The sequence below is a fragment of the Eretmochelys imbricata genome, chromosome 3 (genome assembly GCF_965152235.1).
Source record: "Eretmochelys imbricata isolate rEreImb1 chromosome 3, rEreImb1.hap1, whole genome shotgun sequence".
NCBI lineage: Eukaryota > Metazoa > Chordata > Testudines > Cheloniidae > Eretmochelys > Eretmochelys imbricata.
In genome coordinates, this window is record NC_135574.1 from 147,521,800 (window position 1) to 147,547,216 (window position 25,417).

The window sequence follows — 25,417 nt, forward strand, 5'->3', positions numbered from 1 at the left end:
ATTGTAGTGTCATTGGCAAATTGTATATTCCTTGGGGTTATTGCTTTGTGTGTCAAGAGTCTCAAATTCTATTAAAAAGAAAAGGAGTACTTGTGGCACCTTAGAGACTAACCAATTTATTTGAGCATGAGCTTTCGTGAGCTACAGCTCACTTCATCAGATGCATACCGTGGAAACTGCAGCAGACTTTATATATACACAGAGAATATGAAACAATACCTCCTCCCACCCCACTGTCCTGCTGGTAATAGCTTATCTAAAGTAATCATCAGGTTAGGCCATTTCCAGCACAAATCCAGGTTTTCTCACCCTCCACCCCCCACACAAATTCACTCTCCTGCTGGTGATAGCCCATCCAAAGTGACAACTCTTTACACAATGTGCATGATAATCAAGTTAGGCCATTTCCTGCACAAATCCAGGTTCTCTCACTCCCTCACCCCCCTCCAAAAACCACCCCCATACACACACAAACTCACTCTCCTGCTGGTAATAGCTCATCCAAACTGACCACTCTCCAAGTTTAAATCCAAGTTAAACCAGAACATCTTGTTTTTCGCTATCTTAAAACAAAAAAACTTCAAATCCAGACTCCAGCGAGAAACTGCTGAATTGGAATTCATTTGCAAATTGGATACTATTAATTTAGGCTTAAATAGAGACTGGGAGTGGCTAAGTCATTATGCAAGGTAGCCTATTTCCTCTTGTTTTTTCCTACCCCCCCCCCCCCGATGTTCTGGTTTAACTTGGATTTAAACTTGGAGAGTGGTCAGTTTGGATGAGCTATTACCAGCAGGAGAGTGAGTTTGTGTGTGTATGGGGGTGGTTTTTGGAGGGGGGTGAGGGAGTGAGAGAACCTGGATTTGTGCAGGAAATGGCCTAACTTGATTATCATGCACATTGTGTAAAGAGTTGTCACTTTGGATGGGCTATCACCAGCAGGAGAGTGAATTTGTGTGGGGGGGTGGAGGGTGAGAAAACCTGGATTTGTGCTGGAAATGGCCTAACCTGATGATTACTTTAGATAAGCTATTACCAGCAGGACAGTGGGGTGGGAGGAGGTATTGTTTCATATTCTCTGTGTATATATAAAGTCTGCTGCAGTTTCCACGGTATGCATCTGATGAAGTGAGCTGTAGCTCACGAAAGCTCATGCTCAAATAAATTGGTTAGTCGCTAAGGTGCCACAAGTACTCCTTTTCTTTTTGCGAATACAGACTAACACGGCTGTTACTCTGAAACCTGTCAAATTCTATTGCTTTCTAATTTGTATTTTTTATTATTTGCCTTGTTGATTTGACTGTCTCTGTAGTGTCTCTCCATCAACTTTATGGTAGCAGGCATAGATTTACTTAACTGATGAATAACATATGCGATTACTTTGTAATGCTGGATGTTTGTCTTCCGAATGGCACCCTTGGCTATGGTACCCATTGGGAAATCAGATCTCTGCGGGTGGACCCTTACACCTGCACAAAAACCAGCAGGTCTCTGCACCGGCACAGGGGTCTGCTTGCACCCATCTCACTGCAGGGCCAGGGCCGAGGTTCCTCCTGGTCTCAAAAAGGACTAATTCTAAAATGACCATTAACCCTCTCCCCTCCTGCCCAAAACCTAACGACCTTTTCTCTTCTATCGTTTACTTACAGAGGAGCTAACAAAAACATGGGGTTTTAAAGGTCACCCAGAGGCTCCCAGAAGGGACGAGCCCCGCTGTACGATCAGTGATCGGCACCTGCCCGGGCCCTGCCATCTGCCCACACGCGGAGACGGGGAAAGACCCGGGGGGGAGTAGGGGGGAGTGGTGTCTGACACTCCCCTGTGCAGAGCCAATGGACGGGCGCTTTCCCCTCCTGCCCGCTCCGCCCTAGGGCCCTGCACGGCTGCCACCGGAGCGGCTCGGGATTGACGCGGACACTGCGCCCAGGCCCACCGTGGGACATGGCCCGGGTTTGTCCTTCTTGGCTCGCCGTCGCCAGGCCGGCTCGGCAGCAGTACGGCCTCCCGGCGGCAGGGAGCGCAACCGCGAGGAAATGGGTGCGGGCTCGTCCTCGCGAGCCCAGTGGAGACAGGGACGCGCTCAGGTACCGCGGGGGCAGGGGTCAAAGGCCGCCCGCTCAGGGGGAGGCAGCCAATGACATCACCCGAGCCCCTGGCGGGTGCTGTGGACGGCCCCGGCCCTGTCCTCACTGCCTGCCCCTGGCGGGTAGGCCGGGGGACCCTTCCCTTTCCGGGCATCGGGCCGGGCGGCGGCTGGGGCGGGCGCTGCGGGCCGGGCGGGTGTGCGAGGCTCAGCCGAGGCCAGAGGGCCCCGGGCTCCGCTTGGAAGCTCCCAGAGCCAGGCTGGGCCCGCTGCCTTGGCCACATCCCTCCCGAGCGCTCCGCCCCGAGCAGCCCCTGCGAGAGGGAAGGAGGAGCCCGGCCGACCCCCCGCGGGTCCGGGCGGGGTTTGGGGAGGAAACGGCCAAGGGCGGGAAACGGGGCCGGTGTCTGGTTCGATGGAAGGGACTTTTCGCTTCCCAGTGAACGTGTCTCTCATTCAAACAGCGAGGGCTGCGCTCAAGGGAGACACCCTGCTACGCCCCTTCCCCGGAGATTTATTTGTTGGATGCTCCATCCCTACCAGATTTCCTCTCCCCGGCCCCAGGCAGGATGGGACTTTTTTTTTTTTTTTTTTTTTTGGAGCTGGAAAACTGCCTCGCTGCCCTAGTAAATTGCATTTTCTCTCCTTTCGGGCCCAGTCAGGGTTATAGCCGAAGTGATGGGAATTAGGTCTGAGATTTGCTGAGACCAAGTGTTTCGCTGAATCCAGCTTTGGAAAATAATTTTGGCCCCCTTCCATCACCCATCCAAGGAAACAAGTTTGTGACCTGCTGAGGATCATTGTAGAAAGGGGGCTTGGTGCCTTTTTTTCTTTCTTTCTTTGCTGCTTTATGATGGAGGAAGAGGCCTGAAAGAGGGTTTAACCTTTTTAAAAATAAAAATAGGGGGTGAGGTGGGGGAAGGCTTTGCTTATTTTCTTAACCTTGGAAATGGAAGGCCTGGTCTACATGTAAAATTTACATTAACCTAGCTACTTCTAGGTACAGAAAGGGGTAACAAAAATTACTAGGGTTATGGAATAACTTCCATAGGAGGAGAGATTTAAAAAGACGGGCCTATTCAGTTTAGGAATGAGAAGGGAGGGGATATGGTAGAGGTCTATAAAATCGTAAATGGTGTGAGAGAGAATAGGGAAGTGTTATTTACCCCTTCACATACCACAAGAACTAGGGATCACCTGATTAAATTAACAGGCAGCAGGTTTAAAACAAACATAAGGAAATACATCTTCACACAGCACTGTCAACCCATGAAACTCATTGCCAGGGGATGTTGTGAAGGCCAAAAGTATAACTGGATTAGGTCCACCAGTGACTATTAGCCAATGGTCAGGTATGTAACCCCATGCTCCAGTTGTCCCTAAACCTCTGACTTCCAGAAAGTAGGACTGGACAACAGGGGATGGATCACTCAGTAATTGCTCTGTTCTTTTTATTCCCTCTGAAGCATCTGGCACTGCAAGTGCCGGAAGACAGGATGCGAGGCTAGATGGACCAATGGTTTGTCTTATGTCCCTCAGAGGTGTGAAAACTTCATACCCCTGAGAGATGTGGTTAAGCCAGCCTAAGTTCTGGTGTAGACACCACTAGGTTGCTGGAAGAAATCTTCTGTTGACTTAGTTGCTGCTTCTCGAGGTGGCAGATTTACTGCAACAATGGAAAAACCCCTCCTGTCGCTGTAGCAAGTGTTTACACTACTGCAGCACTTGTTTTGACAATGTAGCACTTGTAGTGCAGACATATCTTCAGGCGCATTAAGGGCATGTCTACACTTAAAGCGCTGCAGTGGTGCAGCTGGCAGCGCATGTAGTGAAGATGCTCTATGCCAACAGGAGAGAGCTCTCTCATCGGCATAAAATCCCCACCTCCACAAGTGGCAGAAACTATGTTGGCAGGAGAGCTTCTCTCCTCACGACAGTATTCACACCCCCTGAGTGACCTAAGTTTTGATGACTTAGGCTGTTGTGTAGACATAGCCGTAGTCTAATTTTCCCTGGTTTGCTGGGGAGGGCTCAAAGTCTACAATATTTTAATTAGTTCTTGATGTAGAATCATAGAAGATTAGGGTTGGAAGAGACCTCAGGAGATCATCTAGTCCAACCCACTGCTCAAAGCAGGACCAGTCACCAACTAAATCATTCCAGCCAGGGCTTTGTCAAGCCAGGCCTTAAAAACCTCTAAGGATGGAGATTCCACCACCTCCCTAAGTAACCCATTCCAGTGCTTCACCACCCTCCTAGTGAAACAGTGTTTCCTAATATCCAACCTAGACCACCCCCACTTTAACTTGATACCATTGCTCCCTGTTGTGTCATCTGCCACCACTGAGAACAGCCGAGCTCCACCCTGATTGGAACCCCCCTTCAAGTAGTTGAAGGCTACTATAAAATCCCCCCTCACTCTTCTCTTCTGCAAACTAAACAAGCCCAGTTCCCTCAGCCTCTCCTCGAAAGTCATGTGCCCCAGCCCCCTGATCATTTTCGTTGCCCTCTGCTGGACTATCTCCAATTTGTTCACATCCTTTTCATAGTGGGGGGCCCAAAACTGGATGCAGTACTCCAGATGTGGCCTCACCAGTGCCAAATAGAGGGGAATAATCACTTCACTCAGTCTTCTGTCAATGTTTCTACTAATGCAGCCCAATGTGCCGTTAGCCTTTTTGGCAACAAGGACACACTGCTGACTCATATCCATCTTCTCATCCACTATAATCCCGAGGTCCTTTTCTGCAGAACTGCTGCTTAGCCAGTCGGTCCCCAGCCTGTAGCAGTGCATGGGATTCTTCTGTCTTAAGTGCAGGACTCTGCACTTATCCTTGTTGAACCTCATCAGATTTCTTTTGGCCCAATCCTCCAATTTGTCTAGGTCACTCTGGACACTATCCCTACCCTCCAGCGTATCTACCTCTCCCCAACAGCTTAGTGTCATCTGTGAACTTGCTGAGGGTGCAATCTATCCCATCATCCAGATCATTAACAAAGATGTTGAACAAAACTGGCCTCAGGACTGACCCCCTGGGGTACTCCGCTTGATACTGGCTGCTAACTAGACATTGAGCCGTTGATCACTACCCATTGAGCCCGACAGTCTAGCCAGTTTTCTATCCACCTTATAGTCCATTCATCCTATCCATACTTTTTTTAAATAGGCGCTAACAAAAACCCAGTGTTTAAAACAGTGACTAAAATGCCCTTTCCCTTAATTACTGCAGCTTTCACTCTTTTAACTGTTGTAATGTCATGCTGTCATGTTTCACTAGTTCTCCAGTTGTCAACCTTATCATGATGCACAGGACCGGAATTGCTAATATAAAAGAACCCTTTTCATAACAAAACATTTCCAGGCCCCTGTACGTATCAGTAAGAGGCAAAAAATGAGCACAAGTTCAATTTTTTTTCCTTTGTAGGTAATCTTTAAATTCCCTTGGCAGTTTCAATTGGAATAGGATTCTCTTCTGCTTCCTGTTCTAAAGCGTTGCATAATATTGCTGTGCGCTGTTAAAAAACTGCTGTTTTCCACTCCAGGCATAGTCACATAGCAGTCATTGGGAGAGTTGTACGAATAAGTGACTTTTCAGTTCATTGGCCATTCCAAAAAATCAGGGGGAGAGGGAATTGTTGTGGGTTGACCCAAAACAAAAACAAAAAAATCTAATTTTTAGTGAACCAAAAAGTTGGGGGAAAATGTCGTTTTGGGTCAAACAAAATGTTTTGTTTTCAATATTTTCAATATTTTTTGTAAAATTGAAGTGAATTTAGAAACAAAAAGTTGTTTTGAATTGAAACATCAAAATATTTCATTTCAAAAATGTCAAAACAATGTTTTGATCTTTTGTGGATTTGGCAGGGGTTGGGATTTTGACCAAAACAATTTGACACAAATTCATTAGATGTTTCAAAGAATCATAGAAGATTAGAGTTGGAAGAGACCCCAGGAGGTCATCTAGTCCAACCCCCTACTCAAAGCAAGACCAACCCCAACTAAATCATCCCAGCCAGGGTTGTGTCAACACGGGCCTTAAAAACCTCTAAGGATGGAGATTCCACCACCTCCCTAGGTTTCCATCAACCTGAATCTACAATTTTCAGCAAAAAAGAGTTTCACATGAAAAATTTCATCTGGCTATAGTCGTGGATGAAGTTAATCCTGTGTGTGGCTATTTCACAGGGATAAGGGGAAGGCAGTAAAGTGTAATAAATGTTTGTAAAATTGTTTGAGATCCTCATAACAAGGGACCTGCAGTGTGGCAAGGAGTTTATTATTAATAAAGGAGGAATCTTCCTTTCCTATCTCAAGCTGTGTTTGATTTAGTTGTGTGCCTAACTCATTCTCTTTCCTGTTTTCTTCCCTAGGAGCTCTCTGGCTGTTGCACTTGGCTCCTAAGAGAAGATGGAAGAGATCCTGGCTGATCTGTGTGGTACCAGGCCGGAAGACCCACTTCCTGTGTGGGTCCATGGTAGTGTTGGTCACTGCTTTAATCAGCTGATTTTGAATGTTGTCCCTCACGCAATCCTTGCTTTAGTAAGCGCCTGCTACCTCGGCACTCCAAGGTACGGTAGCCATCTGTGTCTCTTCTGCATTGTAATGAAGAATGTGGGAAAAGGCTCCTGAATGGTGGAAATCATTTCTCTCTGTGCCACGTGGCAGCTGCCTGCAGGAAACATTCACAGTCTTGTGTTTACTCCCTTTTGGGAGGAGTGCTGGAGCATATGCAGAGTGAAAAGGACTATTTGGTCCTGTTTAGTCCATCCATATCTCTCAGGGCCAGTGTAGAATCCAGCCGTATAGTTTATTCCCCAGGGTTTCGTCCAGTTCAGTTTCAGATATTCCAACCAATGGAGATTCCACCGTTTCCCTTGGGGAGATGATGCCCAAGCCTAATTGTCGCTAATATTTCCTGATATTCAGCTGACATATTCCCTTTTGAAAAAGTTATATTTATCCTGTGTTTGTGTTTTGATGCATTACACACCATAGCTAAGCCAGTTGTACGTCTTTTCTCCTTCCTCTTCAGTTCAGTGGTTCTCAAACTTTTGTACTGGTGACCCTTTTCACACAGCAAGCCTCTGAGTGCAACCCCCCCCATAAATTAAAAACACTTTTTTTATATATTTAACAGTATTATAAATGCTGGAGATGAAGCAGGGTTTGGGGTAGAGGCTGACAGCTAGTGACCCCCATGTAATAACCTCATGACCCCATGAGGGGTCACAACCCCCAGTCTGAGAACCCCTGACCTAGTTATACCTTAGGTACCATCCTAAACAATTCCTCCGGCTCCTTTCATAATTGTAGGTGGTTATCATGTCCCTCCTGAATCATTTCTTAGCCAAGCACATATATTCTCTGTATCTCACTCCCTCCAGTCCCTTAGGTTGTATTATTTTTTAAAACAAGAAAAGTCCTACATGTTGCTGGGTTCTAAATTAACTGTAACCTCTCGAGAAAGATGTGTTCATCATTGTGGACAGCTCAGTGAAAACATCTGCTCAATTTGCAATGATAGATTGTTAAACAAATGCATCCTTAATTCTGTATAAGGGATTGGATAGAGAAAAATATTATAATGCCATTACACTAATCAGGTTCCTCACCTGGAAGTATTGTATATAGCTGCTGTTGCTATATTCTCAAAAAAGATTGAGTAGAAATAGAGGGAGTTCAGAGACTAGTGATCAGAAGGATTAGAGGCCTGAAAAAAACTTCTGTATGAAAAGAGATTGAAATTATTTACGTTAGAGAGGATATAAATACAACATGGCATTGAGAGAATATACAAAGTAATAAATGGTGTACAGAAATTATATTATGGTTTCCTATTTACTCCTTCTCATAATTCACAAACAAGAGAATGGTCAATGAAATTGAAAGGCCACAAATATATTACTGATAAGGAAATTGTTATGCGGTGGATAATTAGCCAGTGAAACTCTTTGCCACAAGACATCACTGAGGTCAAAAGTTTAGGAGGAATCAAAAAAGAATCAGAAATTTGTATGAAGAACGTGAACATCCAGAGTTATATTAGAGAGGATAAAAATATATATTTAGCAGGGATTTAAACCGTCCTGGTTCAGGACCTAATTCAACCACCAAGTATCACAGGTTAGGAAGAAATTTCCCCATAAATGTCAACTGTGGGGTTTCTTGCATCTTTCTTTGAGGTATGTGCTACTGGCCACTGTCAGAGACAAGATACCAGAGTATATTGACAAATGATCTGATCAGGTATGGCAATTTTTATCTTCCTAAAAAGCTCTGAATGGGACACAGAGCCTGCCACCCTCTGTATGGGTGAGAACTAGGGGTGACTGGATAGTTGTGGGAAGAGAAGAGGAGGAGTGAGTCAGAGGTGATGGAATGGTAGCTGGCTCCACTCTGAAGCTTTCACCACCTTTCTCTCCACTAGATCTCCTGTCCCAGAGGCTTCCCACAGACCTGGCTGGAAATGCAGAATTGCTGCCTCCTTCGTACTCACTGGCCTCCCCATCCTTGATATAATCTCAGCAGCCATCACTCAGCAGGAGTTGGGTACCCTGTATCTGGTAGTGCTGGCAAGTGGCATTGCTCTGCTGGCATGGCTCACTCATAGCCTGGCACTCCTCATGCTTTACAGGTCCACGTACGGCTCCTCCCATGGCCCTGCAGCCATGGTGCTCCTAGCCCTCTTCCCTGTCCCTGCCCTTATCATCACACTGGTATGGTACTGCCAGAATGGGGTGGCCTGGCCCCACCTCCATGCTGCTCACATCTGCAGACTCTCCATCCTCTGCCTGCAGTTGGCCTCTCTACTTATCTATGTGATCGGGTATATTACTCCTGTTGCCAGCAGGCAAGTTTTTTGCTCCATCAATGACTCCTGGCAGCGTGAACCTCTCATCACAGAGTCAGGGATCCCAGCACCTAACTGGCAGGGAGTGGCAGAGGATGGTGAAAGCTGGCTCTCGCGCTTCTCTTATGCTTGGATGAACCCTCTTATGAAGCGTGGCTATCAGTGGATGCTGAATCGGCCACAGGATGTCTATCTGCTACCTCGACGGCTCCAGGCTGCCAGGGTCCATGACCATTTCTACTCCTGCTGGCAGGAAAAGGCAGCTCTCATCCAAGAGGAGGAAGATACAGTGTCTTCCACTAGCCCAATTGTCACCAAAAGTGATGGGAGTGGAGATGCCTCCCCCTCTTCAGGGAGCCACTGTGATGCCCAGCAGGCTGTGCAACTCCTCTCAGTGTTGCATGCAGCCTTTGGGCTCCGCTACTACTCCCTAGGGCTCCTCAAACTGGCTGGTAGCCTGTTGGGTTTCTCAGGTCCCCTGCTCCTGAACCTGCTGGTTAGCTTCATGGAGTCGCACCAGGAGCCTCTGAGCCATGGGGTGCTGTATGCCCTTGGCCTCTTTGCTGGCTCCTTCATGGGTGCTCTCTTGCGGAACCAGTTCAGCTATGAGGTGAATAAGGTGATGCTGACGGTGCGTGCGGCAGTCATCTCTGCCATCTATCGCAAGGCTCTGCGGGTTAGCGGCAGCAGTCTGGCTGGCTTCACCATGGGTGAGATTGTCAACTTCATGAGCACAGACACCGATCGGCTGGTCAACTTTTGCATCAGCTTCCATGAGGTGTGGAGTCTCCCTTTCCAGTTTGCCATCACCCTCTACCTCCTCTACCAGCAGGTGGGGGTGGCCTTCCTGGGAGGCCTGGCCCTGGCCCTGCTGCTTGTCCCTGTCAACAAGGTCATAGCAAACCGTATCATGGAGAACAACAAGGAGATGCTGAAGCACAAAGACACACGAGTTAAGGTGAGGCAGTCTTTGGGTTCATTGCTGCATTTTTTTCCTGGTCATTCTTAGAACTTTGGCTACATATTGTGGAACCCATTTAATGAGCTGGGACCTCGAAAACCCTGATGGGAGAGCAGAAAGGTGAGATACCCAAGGAGCTCAGTGCAAAGCAATGTCATCGTGATTCCACCTAGAGGGAAGTTGTTCTGTAATACCATTCTCAGATGTTCCATTGCCTCCCTGACATGTTCAGTCTCTCCAATAAATCCCTGTCCTGTGAGTAGCAGTTACTGTGGAACCCAGGGCCCATTCCTTTGAGACACTCCCATCCCATCTTCCCGCTGATGCCTTCTAATTCTGGGACCCCTGCCCACTGCTGGTTCAAAGTGCGTGCATGCGTTCACCTTTGTATGGTGGGTTTGTGCCTCTCTGATTTGGCACCCTCAGAGTCAGTGTCATCCACTTTCTTGCTTCTGTCATGTGAGCATCTCCACCACTGACTCTTCCCTCTTGGGATTACTGTCCAAGTGTCCTGGGCTCCAGAGTGATAGGATTTTATTGTAATGTTTTAATTTAGCATCTGCAATGGCGACAGAGCTCTCTCCAGCCCTTCCAATCCTTTGGCAACTCTCAACCCATATTTTGGAAGCATAGAAACTTAAGTCTCACTCCCATACACACAGCAAATCTGTAGGAGCTTTTGCAATATGTTCCTGAAGGAAGTTATATCTAGTTTATATTTTCCCCCAGTGTGCACGGTGGTCTTCTCTAGATAAGTTGGGACTGCTCTGCAGGATGAACCTTATGTGAGGAGCCAGTTGTTTTGCTCAGACGTTAAATACTCAGTGTTTAGTTTTTTACTGAACACCACAGAGCTCAAATAGAAGGGGGTATCATCAGGGAAGAGGGGTCAGAACTCCTGACTGCTGCTACTGCCACATGTAGACATGTCCTAGCCCCTTGTTTCTCCATCATTTGTCCCCTGTTTGTCAGATCTGTCTGGCTAGTGTCTAGTGTGACATGGCTCTGGGACTGTTCTGTTCTGCTTGCCTCTCTGACACAGCTAATGACAGAGTTCCTGTGTGGCATGCGAGTGATCAAGTTTTACACCTGGGAGCAGCACTTCGGCGCCCGGATAAATGCCTGCCGAGCCAAGGAGCTGCAAAAGCTGCGAGCCATCAAGTACCTGGATGCCGTGTGCGTGTACCTGTGGGCAGCACTGCCAGTAGTCGTCTCCATTGTCATCTTCATCACCTATGTCCTGCTGGGGCACCAACTCACTGCCACCAAGGTGAATGACAGGGGAGACCTGTGCAACCCCATTGCTCTGCTCAGACTGATGTGTGAGGTGGGAGGGGAATTTTCAGAACTATTCTAAGCATAATGACAGTGGGGGCACCTCTCCTGCATGGGGTTGCATGTCTCTGGAATGTCCCCTGGGGACAGAGCTCAGCCCATCATGCTGAGTGCAGCTGTAGCCACCCTGAGAATAGAGCTCAGTACCCTTCTGTAAGCCATGACCTTCCCACAGATGCAAGGACATCTGTCCATGCTGTCTTCCCCTTCCCCATGATAGTCTCTAATCTGTGAAACTCTTCTTTGTGTATGTAAGGGAGGTGCCAAAGGGTCACTATCCCCCGATTCTTTATTGTCTCCCTCTCTGACACAGGTATTTACAGCCTTGGCGCTTGTTGGGATGCTGATTCTTCCCCTCAATAACTTCCCTTGGGTGTTGAATGGAATCTTGGATGCCAAAGTGTCCCTGGATCGCATCCAGTGTTTCCTCGAGCTCTCTGACCAGGACCTGCATGCTTATTACACCACTGGTATGGAGACAAGAGATGGGACACAACCAGGAATGGATGCTGCAGGCTTTTGTGTGGAATTTCCATGTGTGGGGTGGGAAGAGAATGGAGAAGTCTGAACACAGAAGGTGCTTGGGGTGTATATGGCACAAGCCTATAGGAACCGGGCTCACTGGCCCTAGTGCAGTTAGGTAACTGCTCCACCTCCTCTGAACTCCCTAGAGTGCTGAGCAGTGAGCTGTGCTTCCTTCAGTCAGTCTGAGGTGAGCGCACACCGTGGACCTGTGGAAGTGTCCCCAGGAGAGGACAGAGCAGTAGTATTACTCTCCACCAGCACCAAACAAACCATGCCTGTGCCTGCTGATTCCAGCCTTTGTATATTCCTAAAGCAAAGGCTGCTTGCTCATTTCTCAAAAATCTCCCTTGACACTGAAGCCATCAGCCCTGTTGGCTTTGGTTGGCAGAATGGGTGGAACCTCTGCACTGCCCTCTACCATATTTCCCTTCTCCCCCACCCCCGACTCCCTGTTGCCAGCTCCCTGCTGTTCCTTCCACCTTCAGACATAGGGAATCCAGTTTGTTCTTGGAATGACTCCATGGGAGTCACTGGGTCTCCACTTGCTTCCTACAGGGATTCAGAGACAGGTGGAAGAGAGAAAGAAGGAAGGATTTTAAGGTGAGGTTACAACAGGGAAGTGTCTCAGTGTCACACAGTGGCCTTGTACAGCTGCAGGGAGTGTGTCAGAGCTGTGTCTTATCCTTGCCTACTCTGTTTGGGAGTGGAGCTGATGGTGCTACCTGCATCTGAGATTGTCTGGGTGCCTTCTCTCGGAAACATACTACAGGAGTGACTGAGCCCAGCTTAGTGTCTCCCGTGCACTTTCTGATCCTTGAGGATTAATGCAGTGGCTGTGCTGCTTTTCTTTTGCCAGATGGCCCCACAGACCCATCCTCTGCACTGGAAATGCGTCACTCCATCTTCTCCTGGTCACCGGCCCGGGAGGAGAGCACCAGGCAGCACCTGTCCAGAGGGACTCTGCAGATCTTCATTCAGGACCTGGCAGTGGCAAAGGTGAGAGGGGGTGCAGGGAATATGGAAGAGGGAGCCATCACCAGAAGGACCAAGTGTTAATCCAATAAATCTTCTGTTGCTTGTTTCCTTCTGCAGGGGGCGCTGGTCGGAGTTGTTGGGAAGGTTGGCTGTGGGAAGAGCTCTCTGCTTGCAGCAATCACTGGAGAACTCAACAGGTAAATAGCCAAAAGACATTTCTCTCCCCTTGTCCCACCTTCCAGCACCTCTGCTACAGGGGATTTTCCATGGGTAGACCCATTTGCCAGGCACACTTTCCCCATGTTATTTCTTCTCCTTTCCTTTTCTGCCTCTCTCCCCTACCCGGCTCTGGGGTGTTTGCAGACTTGGCGGGCAAGTGTATGTCTGGGATCTGGAGCGAGGATTTGGCCTGGCCACGCAGGAGCCCTGGATCCAGTTTACCACTGTCCGTGAGAATATCCTCTTTGGGAGGGACTATGATGCCAGGCTGTACCACGAGGTGCTTGAGGGCTGTGCACTTTCCGATGATCTGAATGTGAGTGCCTTGTGATGAAAACATCCCATTGGCTTCTCTGTGCCCTGCCATGAATCTCAGCCTGAACCTTAACTTCTCCATCAGGGCACAGAACCTATTTCCCCAGCCTCTCCCTCCTTCCTAAGCCAAATGTGCCATGTGTCTCACACAGCTTAGCTGTTTGTTCATTTTCATTACTGGTCCCTGACATTGAGTCACTTCCCTTCCCTTGGGCAGAGGCTCATGTGTGAGGTGGCTTGACAACACTTTGTACTGTTTCCTCTAAGACTTGTCCTGAGGAGCAGAAAGCTCTGAATCCCAAGAAACGGAGAGGTTGTTTGAGGCTGCCTGAGTACTCCCATTAATAAGCAGTCAGGTTCTGGCTACAGGGAAACTATCAGAAGCCAATGCTTTGTTGGAGCAGAAAGTCCTTCCCCAGAATCTGGTGGAGCCACACAGGATGAGAAGAGGCCTGAAATTGTGTCCTCCATGTGGGACTGCTGGTAGTAGCAAGGCAGGAGCCCCAGATGTCCCAAGGAACTGCAAAGCAGACTCCTTTTGGGAGATGAGGCAGCATCAAATCTCTCAGCAGGTCTGATGATGATCCACACCTCAACCCTAAAGAGAACTGGAAGGAAAGAATTGCTCATCTAGGTTGATTCAAGCCCTCACCCTTCTCCAATCAGTAATCCCCACATCCCATCCAGGAAGCACATTAGAAACATTAGCTGATGAACTCTCCTACAATACCTGGGAGGGAGGGATTGTTGTCCTTCCATTGCACAGACAGGGAAGCAGAAACACAAGGAGGCTTATGGTCTGATTTTTCAAAGATGCTGAGTTCTGGCAGCTCCCTTTGATTTTAGCGGGAGTTGTGGGTGCTCAGAGTTTCTGAAAATCAGGCCACTTGTGTCTTGTCCAAAGTCTCATAGTGAGTTAGTGTCAGAGCCAGGAATAGAACTCAGGAGTCCTGGTTCTGCATCCCCTATGTCATGCTGTCTCTGTGAAGCAACTTTTTAAATGGATTATCTTGTGCGTTTCATTTCTAGATCTTACCAGCAGGTGACCAGACGGAGGTAGGTGAGAATGGAGTGACCCTCAGTGGGGGACAGAAGGCTCGAATCGCCCTTGCTAGAGCCGTGTATCAGGTAAATAGGAGAGTGACCCTACAGAGGGCCAGTTGCTGCAGGTGCATTATCCAAGAGCCAAGGCTGGGCTAGAGAAGCAGGAAGCGTCCAACAGCCAGAGCTCCTGCTGCACATCCTCCAGCTCAAGCAGGCTGGCGGTAAAGGAGCTGGGAACTGCCCCAAGCCAATGCACCTTTCTCTACAACACCACCTTCTGGGGAAAGCTGGCACTGATGGAACTGGGAGATGTATCACTGTCTCTTCTTCCTCAGGAGAAGGAGATTTATCTTCTTGATGATCCACTGGCAGCTGTTGATGCTGATGTAGCCAATCACCTTATGCAGAAATGTATTCTGGGAGTTCTCAAACACAAGACCAGGATTCTTTGCACACACAGGACGGAGTTTTTAGAGAAGGCTGACACCTTGCTGCTCATGGACAATGGCAGAATAGTCAAGACAGGTACAGTGGCACACCTGCTTTTGTTTCAGTCTGTGTACCAGAGGGCTAAGAACTCTGTCCCAGCCTTATCAGACAGACAGATGGGCTGTGAGTTTGGATGGAAAATGGCCATAGAGGATCAAAGCAGACAGCTGCAAAGAGGCTGGAGTAAATTAGTGGAAGCCCAGGGGAAGATGAACACTGGATAAGCTGGGAGAACTGGGACATGGTGAATGTACAGGAGTATGGATAAAGCAGACGGAATCTGAAGAGATGGGTCTTGGGGTAAGACACAGTGCATGGACAGGAAGCTGTGGAGCAGTGGTTGTAGGGTTGTGGGTGCTGAATGGAGGAATAGGAGGGCAGAGGTAGAAGTAAATTGGGCTATCTTGTACCAAATAGCTAGCTGAACTTCTGCAGCTAGCATACGGTCCTTAGGATCTCTGCAGTGTATAAAGCCCTCACGCTCGCTCTCTTTCCAGGGACCCCATCTGAAATCCTGCCACTGGTGGAAGCCACTCCCAAGGTCAATGAGAATAAGAGGAGGCAGAATAAAGGTCAATATATGGCAGTTTGAGGGGCTTTGGTGAGGGTGGGTGGGATCACTGTGGCTCAGGATAAACATCCATGCGTAACCACCTACTGCCACTATCTGACCTCCAAGCAGGAGTTCAAGACAATTGCTCTAATGGGACAGGGTGGAGCAGGAAAACAGCCAAGGGAAACTGAGGGAGACAGAGGAAGTGACTTGCCTAACATCACAGGGTGAGTTGGGATTATTAGACTCCTGGTTCCCAGCCCTGTGCTTGATCTGCTGACTAGGCCTTGCCTTCTTTTTGTGGCAGAAATAAGAGCATACAATATATGTGGAAAAGGTCTGAATACACAGGTTTCTCTGAGTTCTCCTGGCGCCTTAGCAGTAATCAGTAATCAGCAGTTATGAGCTGAAATGGGGATAATTAAATTGATAGCTGTAGGGCTTGGAAAAGAACCCCCATTCCCACACCTCGCACAGTGGGCCAGGGGTATTTTCTGTGCTTGGGGTAAAGGAGCCATCGGATACTGGCCAGGAAGCAGTAAGCTGATCTGCACTCCCACCTGCTGCAGGATTTCCTGATAGAGGCCTATGGTACAGGGTGCAGCTGGCATGAACTCCGTTGCAAAGGGAACGAAGAGGGGACAAACCTTAGAAAGCCTCCTAGGAATATGGCGAAGCCTTCCCTTTGGCATAGACCTGCTCTGTTTACAGTGAGGAGCTGGTCCTATTGATGCTGCACTGACCTGTGCCTTTTCCCCCAGTCCCTGCTGAGCAAGGCCAGGAGGAGGACCTGGAGATAGAGGAAGAGGAACTGGGCCAAGCCAACTGCCTCCTCCAGCGAGAGGAAGAAAAGAAAGAAGGGGCAGTAGCTTTTCAGGTGTATAGGGCATATTGGCTGGCAGTGGGCAGCTGCCTAGCCTTGTCCATCTTCTTCTCCCTGCTCCTGATGCAAGGTAAGGCAGCAGCTCGCTCCATGCTCTGTTTGGGCCATTCTCCATTCTTGCTCCCTTGCTATGCTCCCCGGATATATGAGGGGTCCCTGGGGGGTGGCAGACTAGGTTTTCTCTCTCTCCCTAGCCCCTGCAGGAGGAAGGCCCAATCCTCCTAACTTTCCAGCCGGGGCCACTTCAGCACTTTCCTGCCCATCAAGTTGAAGGGTTTGTCCAGAGCCCTTAGCCAGAGTGAGGGCAAGACATTGTGTCCTAATTTGTGCTCCTGCTACCATGGGGGACACTGGGGTGTGGGGTGGTGTCTCCATAGAAGACTGTTTTTCCCTAGGGGACCTGCTGTACCTGGCTCCTATGGCTGCTGGCTGTCATCTCTACTGCTCAAGTAACCGCAGTGGCGAATGTATGGATGGCAGGGTATAGGTTAGGCTGGGTAGTGAGGTGGTAAGAGCAGTTCCTCAGAGTAGCCCCAGCTCAGCTCCACTTCCTGCTCTTCTCCCCCATGTTGGCTGAAGCAGAGTCTAACCCCCACCCTGCACTGACTCTTGTGTATCTCTGCAGCATCTGGGAATGTCTCAGTTTGGTGGTTGTCACACTGGATCTCCAACCTGCCCCAGATGGCGAACATCTCCACGAGGCCCCTGTCAGCTTCTGTCCCTTCCCCACAGTTGCTGCTCTTCTCCCTTGCGGGGCTTGTGTAAGTGGGCATAGGTTGGCTCAGGAGCTGGTGTGGTCTGGCTGTCGGGGGAGCAATGGTCTCCAAAGTTGCTCCTTGGTGCCCCTTTTGCAAAGGCCTCTTGCTGTGAATAGAAGCTGGCTAAACACCCCCATTGCATAGAGCCAATATGGTTGTGCGAGCTAGATAGGGACAAAAAGGCCAGCCCAGCACAAACGGGTAGTGAAGAGGTGCTGCTGGATTTGCTGTCTGAGGCAGATGGAAGACCCCCCTGGCTGCACAAGGCTCTTGGGGGTGGAGAGCGCCTACAGCTGGAATTGTAGGGATCAGTCTGCTGCAGCTTGCCAAGGCTGATGAACAGCAGGAGGAAGCTGGTAGCCCACCTTGGGAATAAGGACTCCTGGCTTCTCCCCCACCCTGGCCCTTGTGTTTGCTGTCTCAGGGGCTCTAGGCTTCAGCCTTGGCATAGTGCGCACTGTGGCTGAAGCACGTTCTGTCTCCTTCTCTCTCCCAGGTCCCGCATCCAGGTGTTGGGCACAGCTCCAGTCCATCCCAATAGCACACTGGATGTGAACTTCTACCTGATGGTGTATGGCGGCATTGCTGGGGCCAACTCAGTCTTCACCATCCTACGGGCCTTCCTCTTTGCCTATGGCACCATCCGCGCTGCCACTGTCATTCACAGCCGGCTGCTCCAGAGAGTGATGAAGGTATCGGTCATAAGGGTGGGGTAGAGTAAGGTCCTAGGAGCACAGCTCGGGGAGAGAAATGGGGGCAGGGGGAACAGAGATGGTCACAAATGGGGTGGAGTGCTGACATGCTCAGCCGGGGAGGGGGAACAGAGATAGTCACAAATGGGGGCAGGGGGAACAGAGATAGTCACGGCTCACTGGAGTGCTGACCTGCTCGCCCACCCCTTGGCTGCAATCATTATGCCTGCCTCTCAACTCTCCACAGCAAGAGGTACCTTTGAAGCCACCACATTGTGAAGGTGGCTGGCTGTGCCTTGTGAGATGCGTGCTGCTGCTGGGGATTGAGGATGCCCATTCCAGCAGGGCACCTCTACACTCGGGGGGAGAGGGGTTTGGAGTCTGGGTCTGCTGGACCAGTGCAGGCTGGGAATTCCTTCCTTGTCCATGTTCAGTCCTGCTTCTCTCCAGGCATTCTGAATAGTGGCTGCTTGCTGGGCCATCTACCAGCCAAGCTATATATAACTCCAGGGGCACTGCTCCCTCTCCAAGGTTGTCCCAGTCCAGTGTGGCTCTTACCACTCTGGTTCCCATGTTGCCAGGCCACGGTGACCTTTTTTGACATTACGCCGACGGGCCGTATCCTGAACCGCTTCTCTTCGGACCTGTACTGTGTGGACGACAGCCTGCCCTTCATCCTCAACATCTTCCTGGCCAATGTCTTTGGGTTGCTGGGCATGCTGGTGATGATAACCTATGGGCTGCCCTGGATTGGCCTGATCTTGCTGCCACTGGCTGCCCTCTACTTCTCCATCCAGCGCTATTACCGGTGTACCTCCCGTGAGCTCAAGCGCCTCTACAGCCTCACCCTGTCCCCCATCTACACCCACTTCTCAGAGACCCTGACAGGGCTGAGCACTATCCGAGCCACCCGGGCCACTGACAGGTGAGGGCTGCTCCTCGGATGGGGAGGGTGACAGCACCTGGAGAACTTGGGGCTTTCACTCTTGTAAGGGACAAGGGTGTTACCTAGAGCTTCTGGCCCTGGGGCTGGCTGGGGTGACAGATGAAGGACAGTGGACCCTGGGACTGATCCTGACATTAACCACTGTATTGTGCCTGGCTCAGATTTGAGGCAGAGAATCAGCTGCGACTGGAGCAGAACCAGCGCTGCCTCTTTGCCAGTAACACCGCCATGCAGTGGCTGGACATCCGCCTGCAGATGATTGGAGTTGCTGTGGTTACAGCTATAGCAGGAATCGCCATCATCCAGCACCAGAGGCAACTGGGAAATCCAGGTGTGCTGTGAAACTTTGGAAGTTCACCCAGATCAGTAAGGGGTTGTGTCACTGCCTGCCCAGTAACCCTGGGTGCTTCTGTGCTGTGCAGCTTTGGCTCAGAACCCTGATACCAGCAGCCTGCTCGCAGCACAGTGACCTCATCCTGGCTTCCACCAGCCTGGTTACTCCTTGCAGGGTGGCACCAGCAGCCCTTCCAGTCCCGAGTCTCCCCAAAGCCATCTCCTCTGCAGTGCTCAGCCCCGCTCAGTGCAGCACTCACAAAACCTGATCAAGTTCTCTGCTTCTTTAAAGAGACAGCACCAGCCTGTTAGGTTGACTGGGGATTTTACTCTTCAGTTGGAAATGCTGCACTGAAAGGGTTGTGTAATAAAACAAGATTAGGTTTATTAACAAAGAACAGGTATTTGAGCCTTCTTAGTGTATACGCAACGTGCCTCAGGTGGCACGTGACCTGGATTCGTCACCGAATTTGGTCCACGGGTCAGATCATTAGCTTGCCTGGGCCGGGTACTAACAGGGAGTGCGACATGAACACCGATTCATGGTCCCCGGTATTTAAGTGATACTAAGTAGAAGGAAATTGGGATAGAAATGGTTACAAACAAACAAACGTAAAAATATGCTTCTAAGACTAAAACCTAACTTAACAAACTTGAATCTCTTGTTCAAAGTAGCTTTCTCACCACAGTCATTCTTCCAGCATGGCTGTCCAGTCCTTAGCCAGGATCTAACACAGAGCCCAAAGCACTTGGTTTCAGGCCATCCTGTTCCCTATCCTAGAGCTGCAGCTCTGTCCACCTTCCCAGGAGGTAGATCCTCAGCCTCTTCTCCTCCCCCTCCATCTCCCTATCTCAGAGATGGGTTGCCAGCTTATAACCTTCCCCTGGTGCTTTGGCTCCTTCCTTGTCCCCCTCCGTCCTCCCTGGCTGGAGCTGCGTCCCCTGCTTTCTCTACTCCTTCACATGCCTGCTGTGCTCTCTTATCATCTCAGGTCTTGTAGGCCTGGCCCTCTCGTATGCCCTGTCTGTCACAAACCTGCTGTCAGGCCTCATCTCCAGTTTCACGCAGACAGAGACCATGATGGTGAGTGTGGAGCGAGCAGAGGAGTACTCCACAGACATCCCCATAGAGCCCCAGGAGCAGCTGGTCCAGGTAAAACTTCTCACTCAGCCCTCCAGGTCTGGCCTGCATCCCATCTCATGGATCTGTGTTTTGCACTCTCTCTCCTGTCTGTGCATTCTTCCCATCTGCTTAGGTGTCCCACAGGGCTCTGATGAGCCGGTGGCTGGAGATGATTACAGGGATCTAATGAGTGGGCACTGGGGACTGCTGGCCTGATCTACAGGAATTGTTCAGAGCCATTGCCCTTTCCTAATACCAACCCCCCATTTCCCCCGCCCCCAAGGTCTTCTTGTGCAGTGGGAGAAGGGCAGGGTGGGTGGAGCAGGGCTGTTGTGCGATTGGGAAGTGCAGAGGAGGCTTAGAGTCAGGGATGGTCAGGAACAGAGAAGCCAAGTAAAGGGACAGGTGGCAAGTGGGGCAGGGCTGGTAGTTGATCCTGGTCACACTTTGGTCTCATCCTCTTCTTCTTTTGAGGTTGCCCCTGACTGGCCGAGCCAGGGCCACGTGGAGTTCCAGCAGGTGGTTCTGACATATCGGCCAGGACTGCCCAATGCTCTGGATGGGGTGACCTTCACCATCTACCCTGGAGAGAAAGTGGGGATTGTGGGGCGCACTGGATCTGGCAAATCCACAATCTTCTTGGCACTCTTCCGCATGGTGGAGCTGAGGGGGGGACGGATCCTCCTGGACAATGTTGACAGCCGATCAGTGGGCCTGGAGAGTCTGAGGTAGGGTGGGCAGAGCAGAAGGAGGAGCAAATGTCATTTAGGGTCCAGCCAGGAGCCCTTCCACCAGAGACAGGACTCTGGTTCTAATGGCTGCCAGCAAAGTGATACTGAGGGGGTTGGTTAGTGGAGATCCTTTCTGGCCACTTTTGGCTGCTTGTGGCAGTTTCCTATCAGTTGCTGAAATGTTCCTGAGCCCCTCCTGCCCTGGTTGTGTGTGCTGAGACTCCTAGGCTGAGAAGAGCCCTGCCTGGTCCCTAGTGTGTCTCAAACATGCCCATGCCTGGGACCAGCCCAGGAGAGTCAGGGCCAGCCTGGTTACCATTGGCTCAGAGGAAAGGCCTTTTGCTTTCATGCTGTTCCCACCCGCTAAGCCTTCATCTCTCCTCTCCCTGCAGATCCAAACTGGCCATAATCCCCCAGGACCCATTTTTGTTCAGTGGGACAATCCGAGAGAACTTGGACCCCCTGGGGCGACATACAGACTTTGACCTATACCAGGTGCTGGAGCAGTGCCACCTACAGATGGTGATTACTCAGATGGGTGAGTCCAATGCTAGCAGGAGATGAGGAGGCTCTGGCAGTGGGCAGAGCCAGTGAGTTGGAGGTGGTAGTCAAGGGCCTAGATGCAGCAAGATCTGCTCTGGGGAGGCAAGACCCCAGTGGGGTCCAATGGGATTGACATGTGAGGCCCAAGCAGAATCCTGTAAGGTCCAGTGGAAGGACATGAGCAGGTGAGTTTATCTGATGGGGGTAGTAGGCAAGGCTCTTGCAGGACTGACTAAGGGAGGCCAACCCCCAATGGGATCCAGTGTGGGGGAAGAATAGGGGCTTCCAAGTCTCACACACTAGTCTTTGTGATCCTAGCAGAGGATACACACACACACTGTTAGTGACAAATCTTGCTTCTGTCCGAGTCTAAACTCCCAAGGCTTTGGGCTGGGGCTGAGCAGAGATGAGGTCTTGAGCTGGAAGCTCCTGGCCCAGGCATGCTGTGCAGGGGCTCTAACCAAAGCCTTGCTAGATAAGAGCTGTCCTTGCCTACTTGCAGGTGGACTGGACTCTGAACTGGGGGAGAGAGGGAAGAGTCTGTCGGTGGGACAGAGGCAGCTCGTGTGTCTGGCAAGAGCCCTCCTGACCCAGGCCAAGGTGAGTGCTGCTAACTCCAACTGGATTCTCCCTGCTCAAAGCAGGGAAATTACTTGTTTGGAGAGGGGGTGCCTGTTCCTTATTGTGGGGATAGTAGGGCAGGACAGGGAGTCTGTGTCAGGAGGCCCTAGTGAGTAAATGGACTGTCTGATGTGTATGGGAATTAGGGCTGTGAGCTGATTTATGGTGCCCTCTTAGGTGTATCTCTGGGCCAGGAACAGAGATCTCCTCCTATGATGTTGGGATACCCTTTACTTTGTCACTGTGTCGCTGGCAGGTGCTGTGCATCGATGAGGCCACAGCCAGTGTGGATCAGAAGACCGATCAGCTGCTACAGCAGACCATCCGCCAGCGCTTTGCTGACAAAACTGTGCTCATGATTGCTCACAGGTACAGCCGGCTTCCTCTCACACCAAGGGCATGTCTCCTCTGCATTGGGGAAAGAGCCTTCCAGCCCCGTCCACAGATTTGTGCTAGAGGGGCTCACACTACTGCTCTCAGAATAGCTGTGTAGATGTTGCAACTTGTTCTAGAGCTCGGGTTTTAAAGCTGGGGGAAAGAAAGGGGGCCATGTGAGACCCTGAGCCCAGCCCAAACCATAATGTTGAAGCACCATCTGCACAGCTATTGTTAGAGCACTAACATGAGCCCTGCTAGCACAAGTCTCTGGACCTTGGCTGGGAGGCTGGCTGCCAGAGGCAGTGTAGACATACCCTGTGAGCCTTCTAAATGCCTTATGGAGAAAGGGACAGCCCTCTGCTCTTAAACTCACCTCATCACAGCGCCAGCCTTCCCACACCAGCCACAGCCCCACCATTAACCACTCACCATGCCCACAGCGCCAGTCTTCCCCCACTAGCCACATCTACAGCCCCAGCATTACCCACTCACCATGCCCAGTGCTGGCCACACCCACAGTCTCAGCATTGTGTTTGCCCCCACCTTGATATTCAGCCCCATATGTGAGTTGACCTGTGAAATCAGCATGACAAGATTTTTCAAGTGCAAACTTGTCTGTTTCCTTTTGCTGCTCTGGAGCGAAGCAGACATTTACCATCCCCCTTCAGCCCCAGTCCACCTGACTCCCAGTCTCCAGGAGCATCCAGATACTGTCCAAATAGCAAACTCTTCTCTTTGGTAGGTGCCAGGTGGAAACCCAGCATGTTCTATATATTGCTGGAAGCTGTCTGATAGGGACTTAGGGAGCCCCTGAATTTCCTGCCAAGTGGAACAGGGGTATTGTAGCCTCAGAGGGTGAAAAGGGGTTGAGAATATAGAAAACTGAGAGCCTGACAATTGTACTCAAAGCTCCCCACCATCATGGAGAGCAGAGAGGGTGCAGAACATGAAACGGAGCTGGTCTTGCCCAGTAGAGGGCACTGCAGGACAGGCAGAGGACAAGAGACTGCACTGCCACCTCCCGGCCAGGGATGCCCTTGCTCCCCTGATGTGGGCCATTACCACTAGGTTAAAAAGTTCCAAGAGAAAGAAGGGACTGGTGGATAGGAAGAGCATGCTGCAGCCAGGCCACCTCAGGCTGTAGACTATACTCATCTTAATATTGTGTGCAGTTCTGGTCGCCCCATCTCAAAAAAGATACATTAGAATTGGAACTGGCACTGAGAAAGGCAACAAAAATAATTAAGGGTATTGAGCAGCTTCCATCTGAGGAGAGATTAAAAAGAAGGGGACTGTTCAACTTGGAAAAGAGATGACTTGGGGGGGTTATGACAGAGGTCCATAAAATCAGAAATGGTGTGGAGGAAGTGAATAAGGAAGTGTTATTTACCCCTTTTCATAATGTTGGAGACCCCAGGGCATGGCCACTAGTTAAGTCGAGGGGATGGAAGTGGAGGAGGTCTTCCTGCTGAAGGCCTAAGGGCTTTTTTTTAACCCTTTTTAATAGAATTCAGGCCTGGCTGGTTTGAGTAAGCTCTTTTGCTTTTAAAACAATGTTGCAGCCGCAGATAATGCCTTATAGTGTAAGGTTTGCTGACGCCAAGTTAAAAATAATAGGAGATAGACCATTGCTCTGACTCAGTATGGCTGTTCTGATGTATGTGGCTAAGTCATTACTTGGATGGGAGACCTTTAGGGAAATCCAGGTGCTGCAAAAGAATCAGTTGTTGGTACTTTTCACTCCATCAGGACTGACTCGTGCCCCAGCCCAGCACTGTGGGCTGCAGGAGGTTCTGTCTTTTGGGGGAGATGGGAAACTGAGATCCTGACCACCTGGGGTCCATGTGAAGATCCACTCGTACTTTCTGTAAGAGTTGGGTTATTAATGTCAGTTCTGATCCAATTCCAGTGCTGTGACTTCATGCAGTTTATTCTAATACCATTAATAATACTACATCCTCCCACTGTATCTCTGTGTGCTTTAGACAGGAATGAATTTAGGCTCCCAGCCCCTCGGGAGGCAATGGCTATCATTATCCCCATTTTACAGATAGGGAAACTGAGGCTCAGATTGGCAAAATAACTCACCCAAGTTCACAAAGCCAGTTGATGGAAAAGCCAGGCAGGTGACCCAGGTGTTCTGACTCCCAGCCTTCCTGCTCTCACCTACTAGAAATGCTGTCTTCCTGGGTTCTCACTCTGTCTTGAAAGTTGTTGTGTATTGTTCCTGTTAAACAGCTCCCAGATTTCTCCCCAGAGATGGCTGCATTTTAGCGCGGAAGGAGTGATCCCTGTGTATATAAGTGCTCCCTCAGCAACTGTGATGAAGGGCTCCGTAGATATTGGTGCCTATGTGGGGGGGTCTCAGGCTTCTGTGCAAATGAATGGGGGAGCAGTATTTGGTGTGTCTCCCCCTGCACAGACCAAGACACCCATGCGCGCACACACACACATGCATGTTTCTATGTTTGCTCTCACCAGGCTGAACACTATCCTGGACTCAGACCGTGTGCTAGTGATGCATGGGGGGAAGGTGGCGGAGCTGGATTCACCTGCTGTCCTCAGCAAGAGGGAAGACTCCTTGTTTCATCAACTCTTGACCAGTGGGCAGCAATGACTTCTCTGCTAAGAGACTGAGACCAGTGATGAGCACCTCCTGGCTGCACACCTGCAACCCCCATCTCTGCTGGACCCCAACAGGCTGGTGGGTGCAGGCAACTACCTACTTCCTGCTGGGCCAGGAGCTGCCATAGGGGATGCGTTAGCCTGCACAAAGGACAGCAGAGGGTGACACTGGCTCTTGGCTTGGGTCCTGCTCAGAGTGGACCTTGTTTCAGGTGGGAAGTCATGGGAGGACGAGGAGCAGTCTCCCGAGCCATGATAGGGTTGGACTGAGACTTACTGGTCTGGGTCAAGAGTCCTAGGATGAGGAAACATGCTCCTGGCTTGGGGCAGCATCCCCTTTGGTGTAATGAGGGTTTATTCTCTACTGTTAAGTGAATCAGTGACTCCCAGTGAAGGACTCATGGTTTAAAATAAAGAGCAAATGTCCTTGTTAA

At 50.2% G+C, this 25,417-nt stretch overlaps 1 protein-coding gene across 2 annotated transcripts; it reads left to right on the top strand.

Annotated features, from left to right (window-relative positions):
• The first annotated feature begins 1,959 nt into the window (after window positions 1-1,959).
• On the top strand, window positions 1,960-25,417 carry ABCC10 (ATP binding cassette subfamily C member 10). 2 transcript variants are annotated; one of them, XM_077813558.1, is made up of 22 exons: window positions 1,960-2,084; window positions 6,455-6,652; window positions 8,512-9,892; window positions 10,938-11,165; window positions 11,544-11,700; window positions 12,612-12,751; window positions 12,848-12,927; window positions 13,094-13,265; window positions 14,294-14,392; window positions 14,644-14,833; window positions 15,295-15,369; window positions 16,112-16,303; window positions 16,859-16,994; window positions 17,488-17,683; window positions 18,265-18,608; window positions 18,791-18,960; window positions 19,955-20,115; window positions 20,560-20,813; window positions 21,209-21,354; window positions 21,862-21,959; window positions 22,237-22,349; window positions 24,840-25,417. In XM_077813558.1, exons 2-22 carry the CDS (start codon window positions 6,492-6,494, stop codon window positions 24,973-24,975), a joined length of 4,629 nt encoding a protein of 1,542 aa, XP_077669684.1. In that variant the 5' UTR covers window positions 1,960-2,084; window positions 6,455-6,491; the 3' UTR covers window positions 24,976-25,417. The 2 variants fall into 2 exon arrangements, with proteins under 2 accessions (XP_077669684.1, XP_077669686.1); XM_077813560.1 differs by lacking the exon at window positions 1,960-2,084 and adding an exon at window positions 2,131-2,206.

Bases quoted from the DNA above. Each gene is read 5' to 3' on its own strand.
- ABCC10 (XM_077813558.1), top strand. From the start codon at position 6,492: ATGGAAGAGATCCTGGCTGATCTGTGTGGTACCAGGCCGGAAGACCCA. The intron at 12,928-13,093 runs GTAAATAGCCAA...GGGTGTTTGCAG, and splicing joins ATCACTGGAGAACTCAACAG to ACTTGGCGGGCAAGTGTATG. The intron at 18,961-19,954 runs GTGTGCTGTGAA...TTATCATCTCAG, and splicing joins GAGGCAACTGGGAAATCCAG to GTCTTGTAGGCCTGGCCCTC.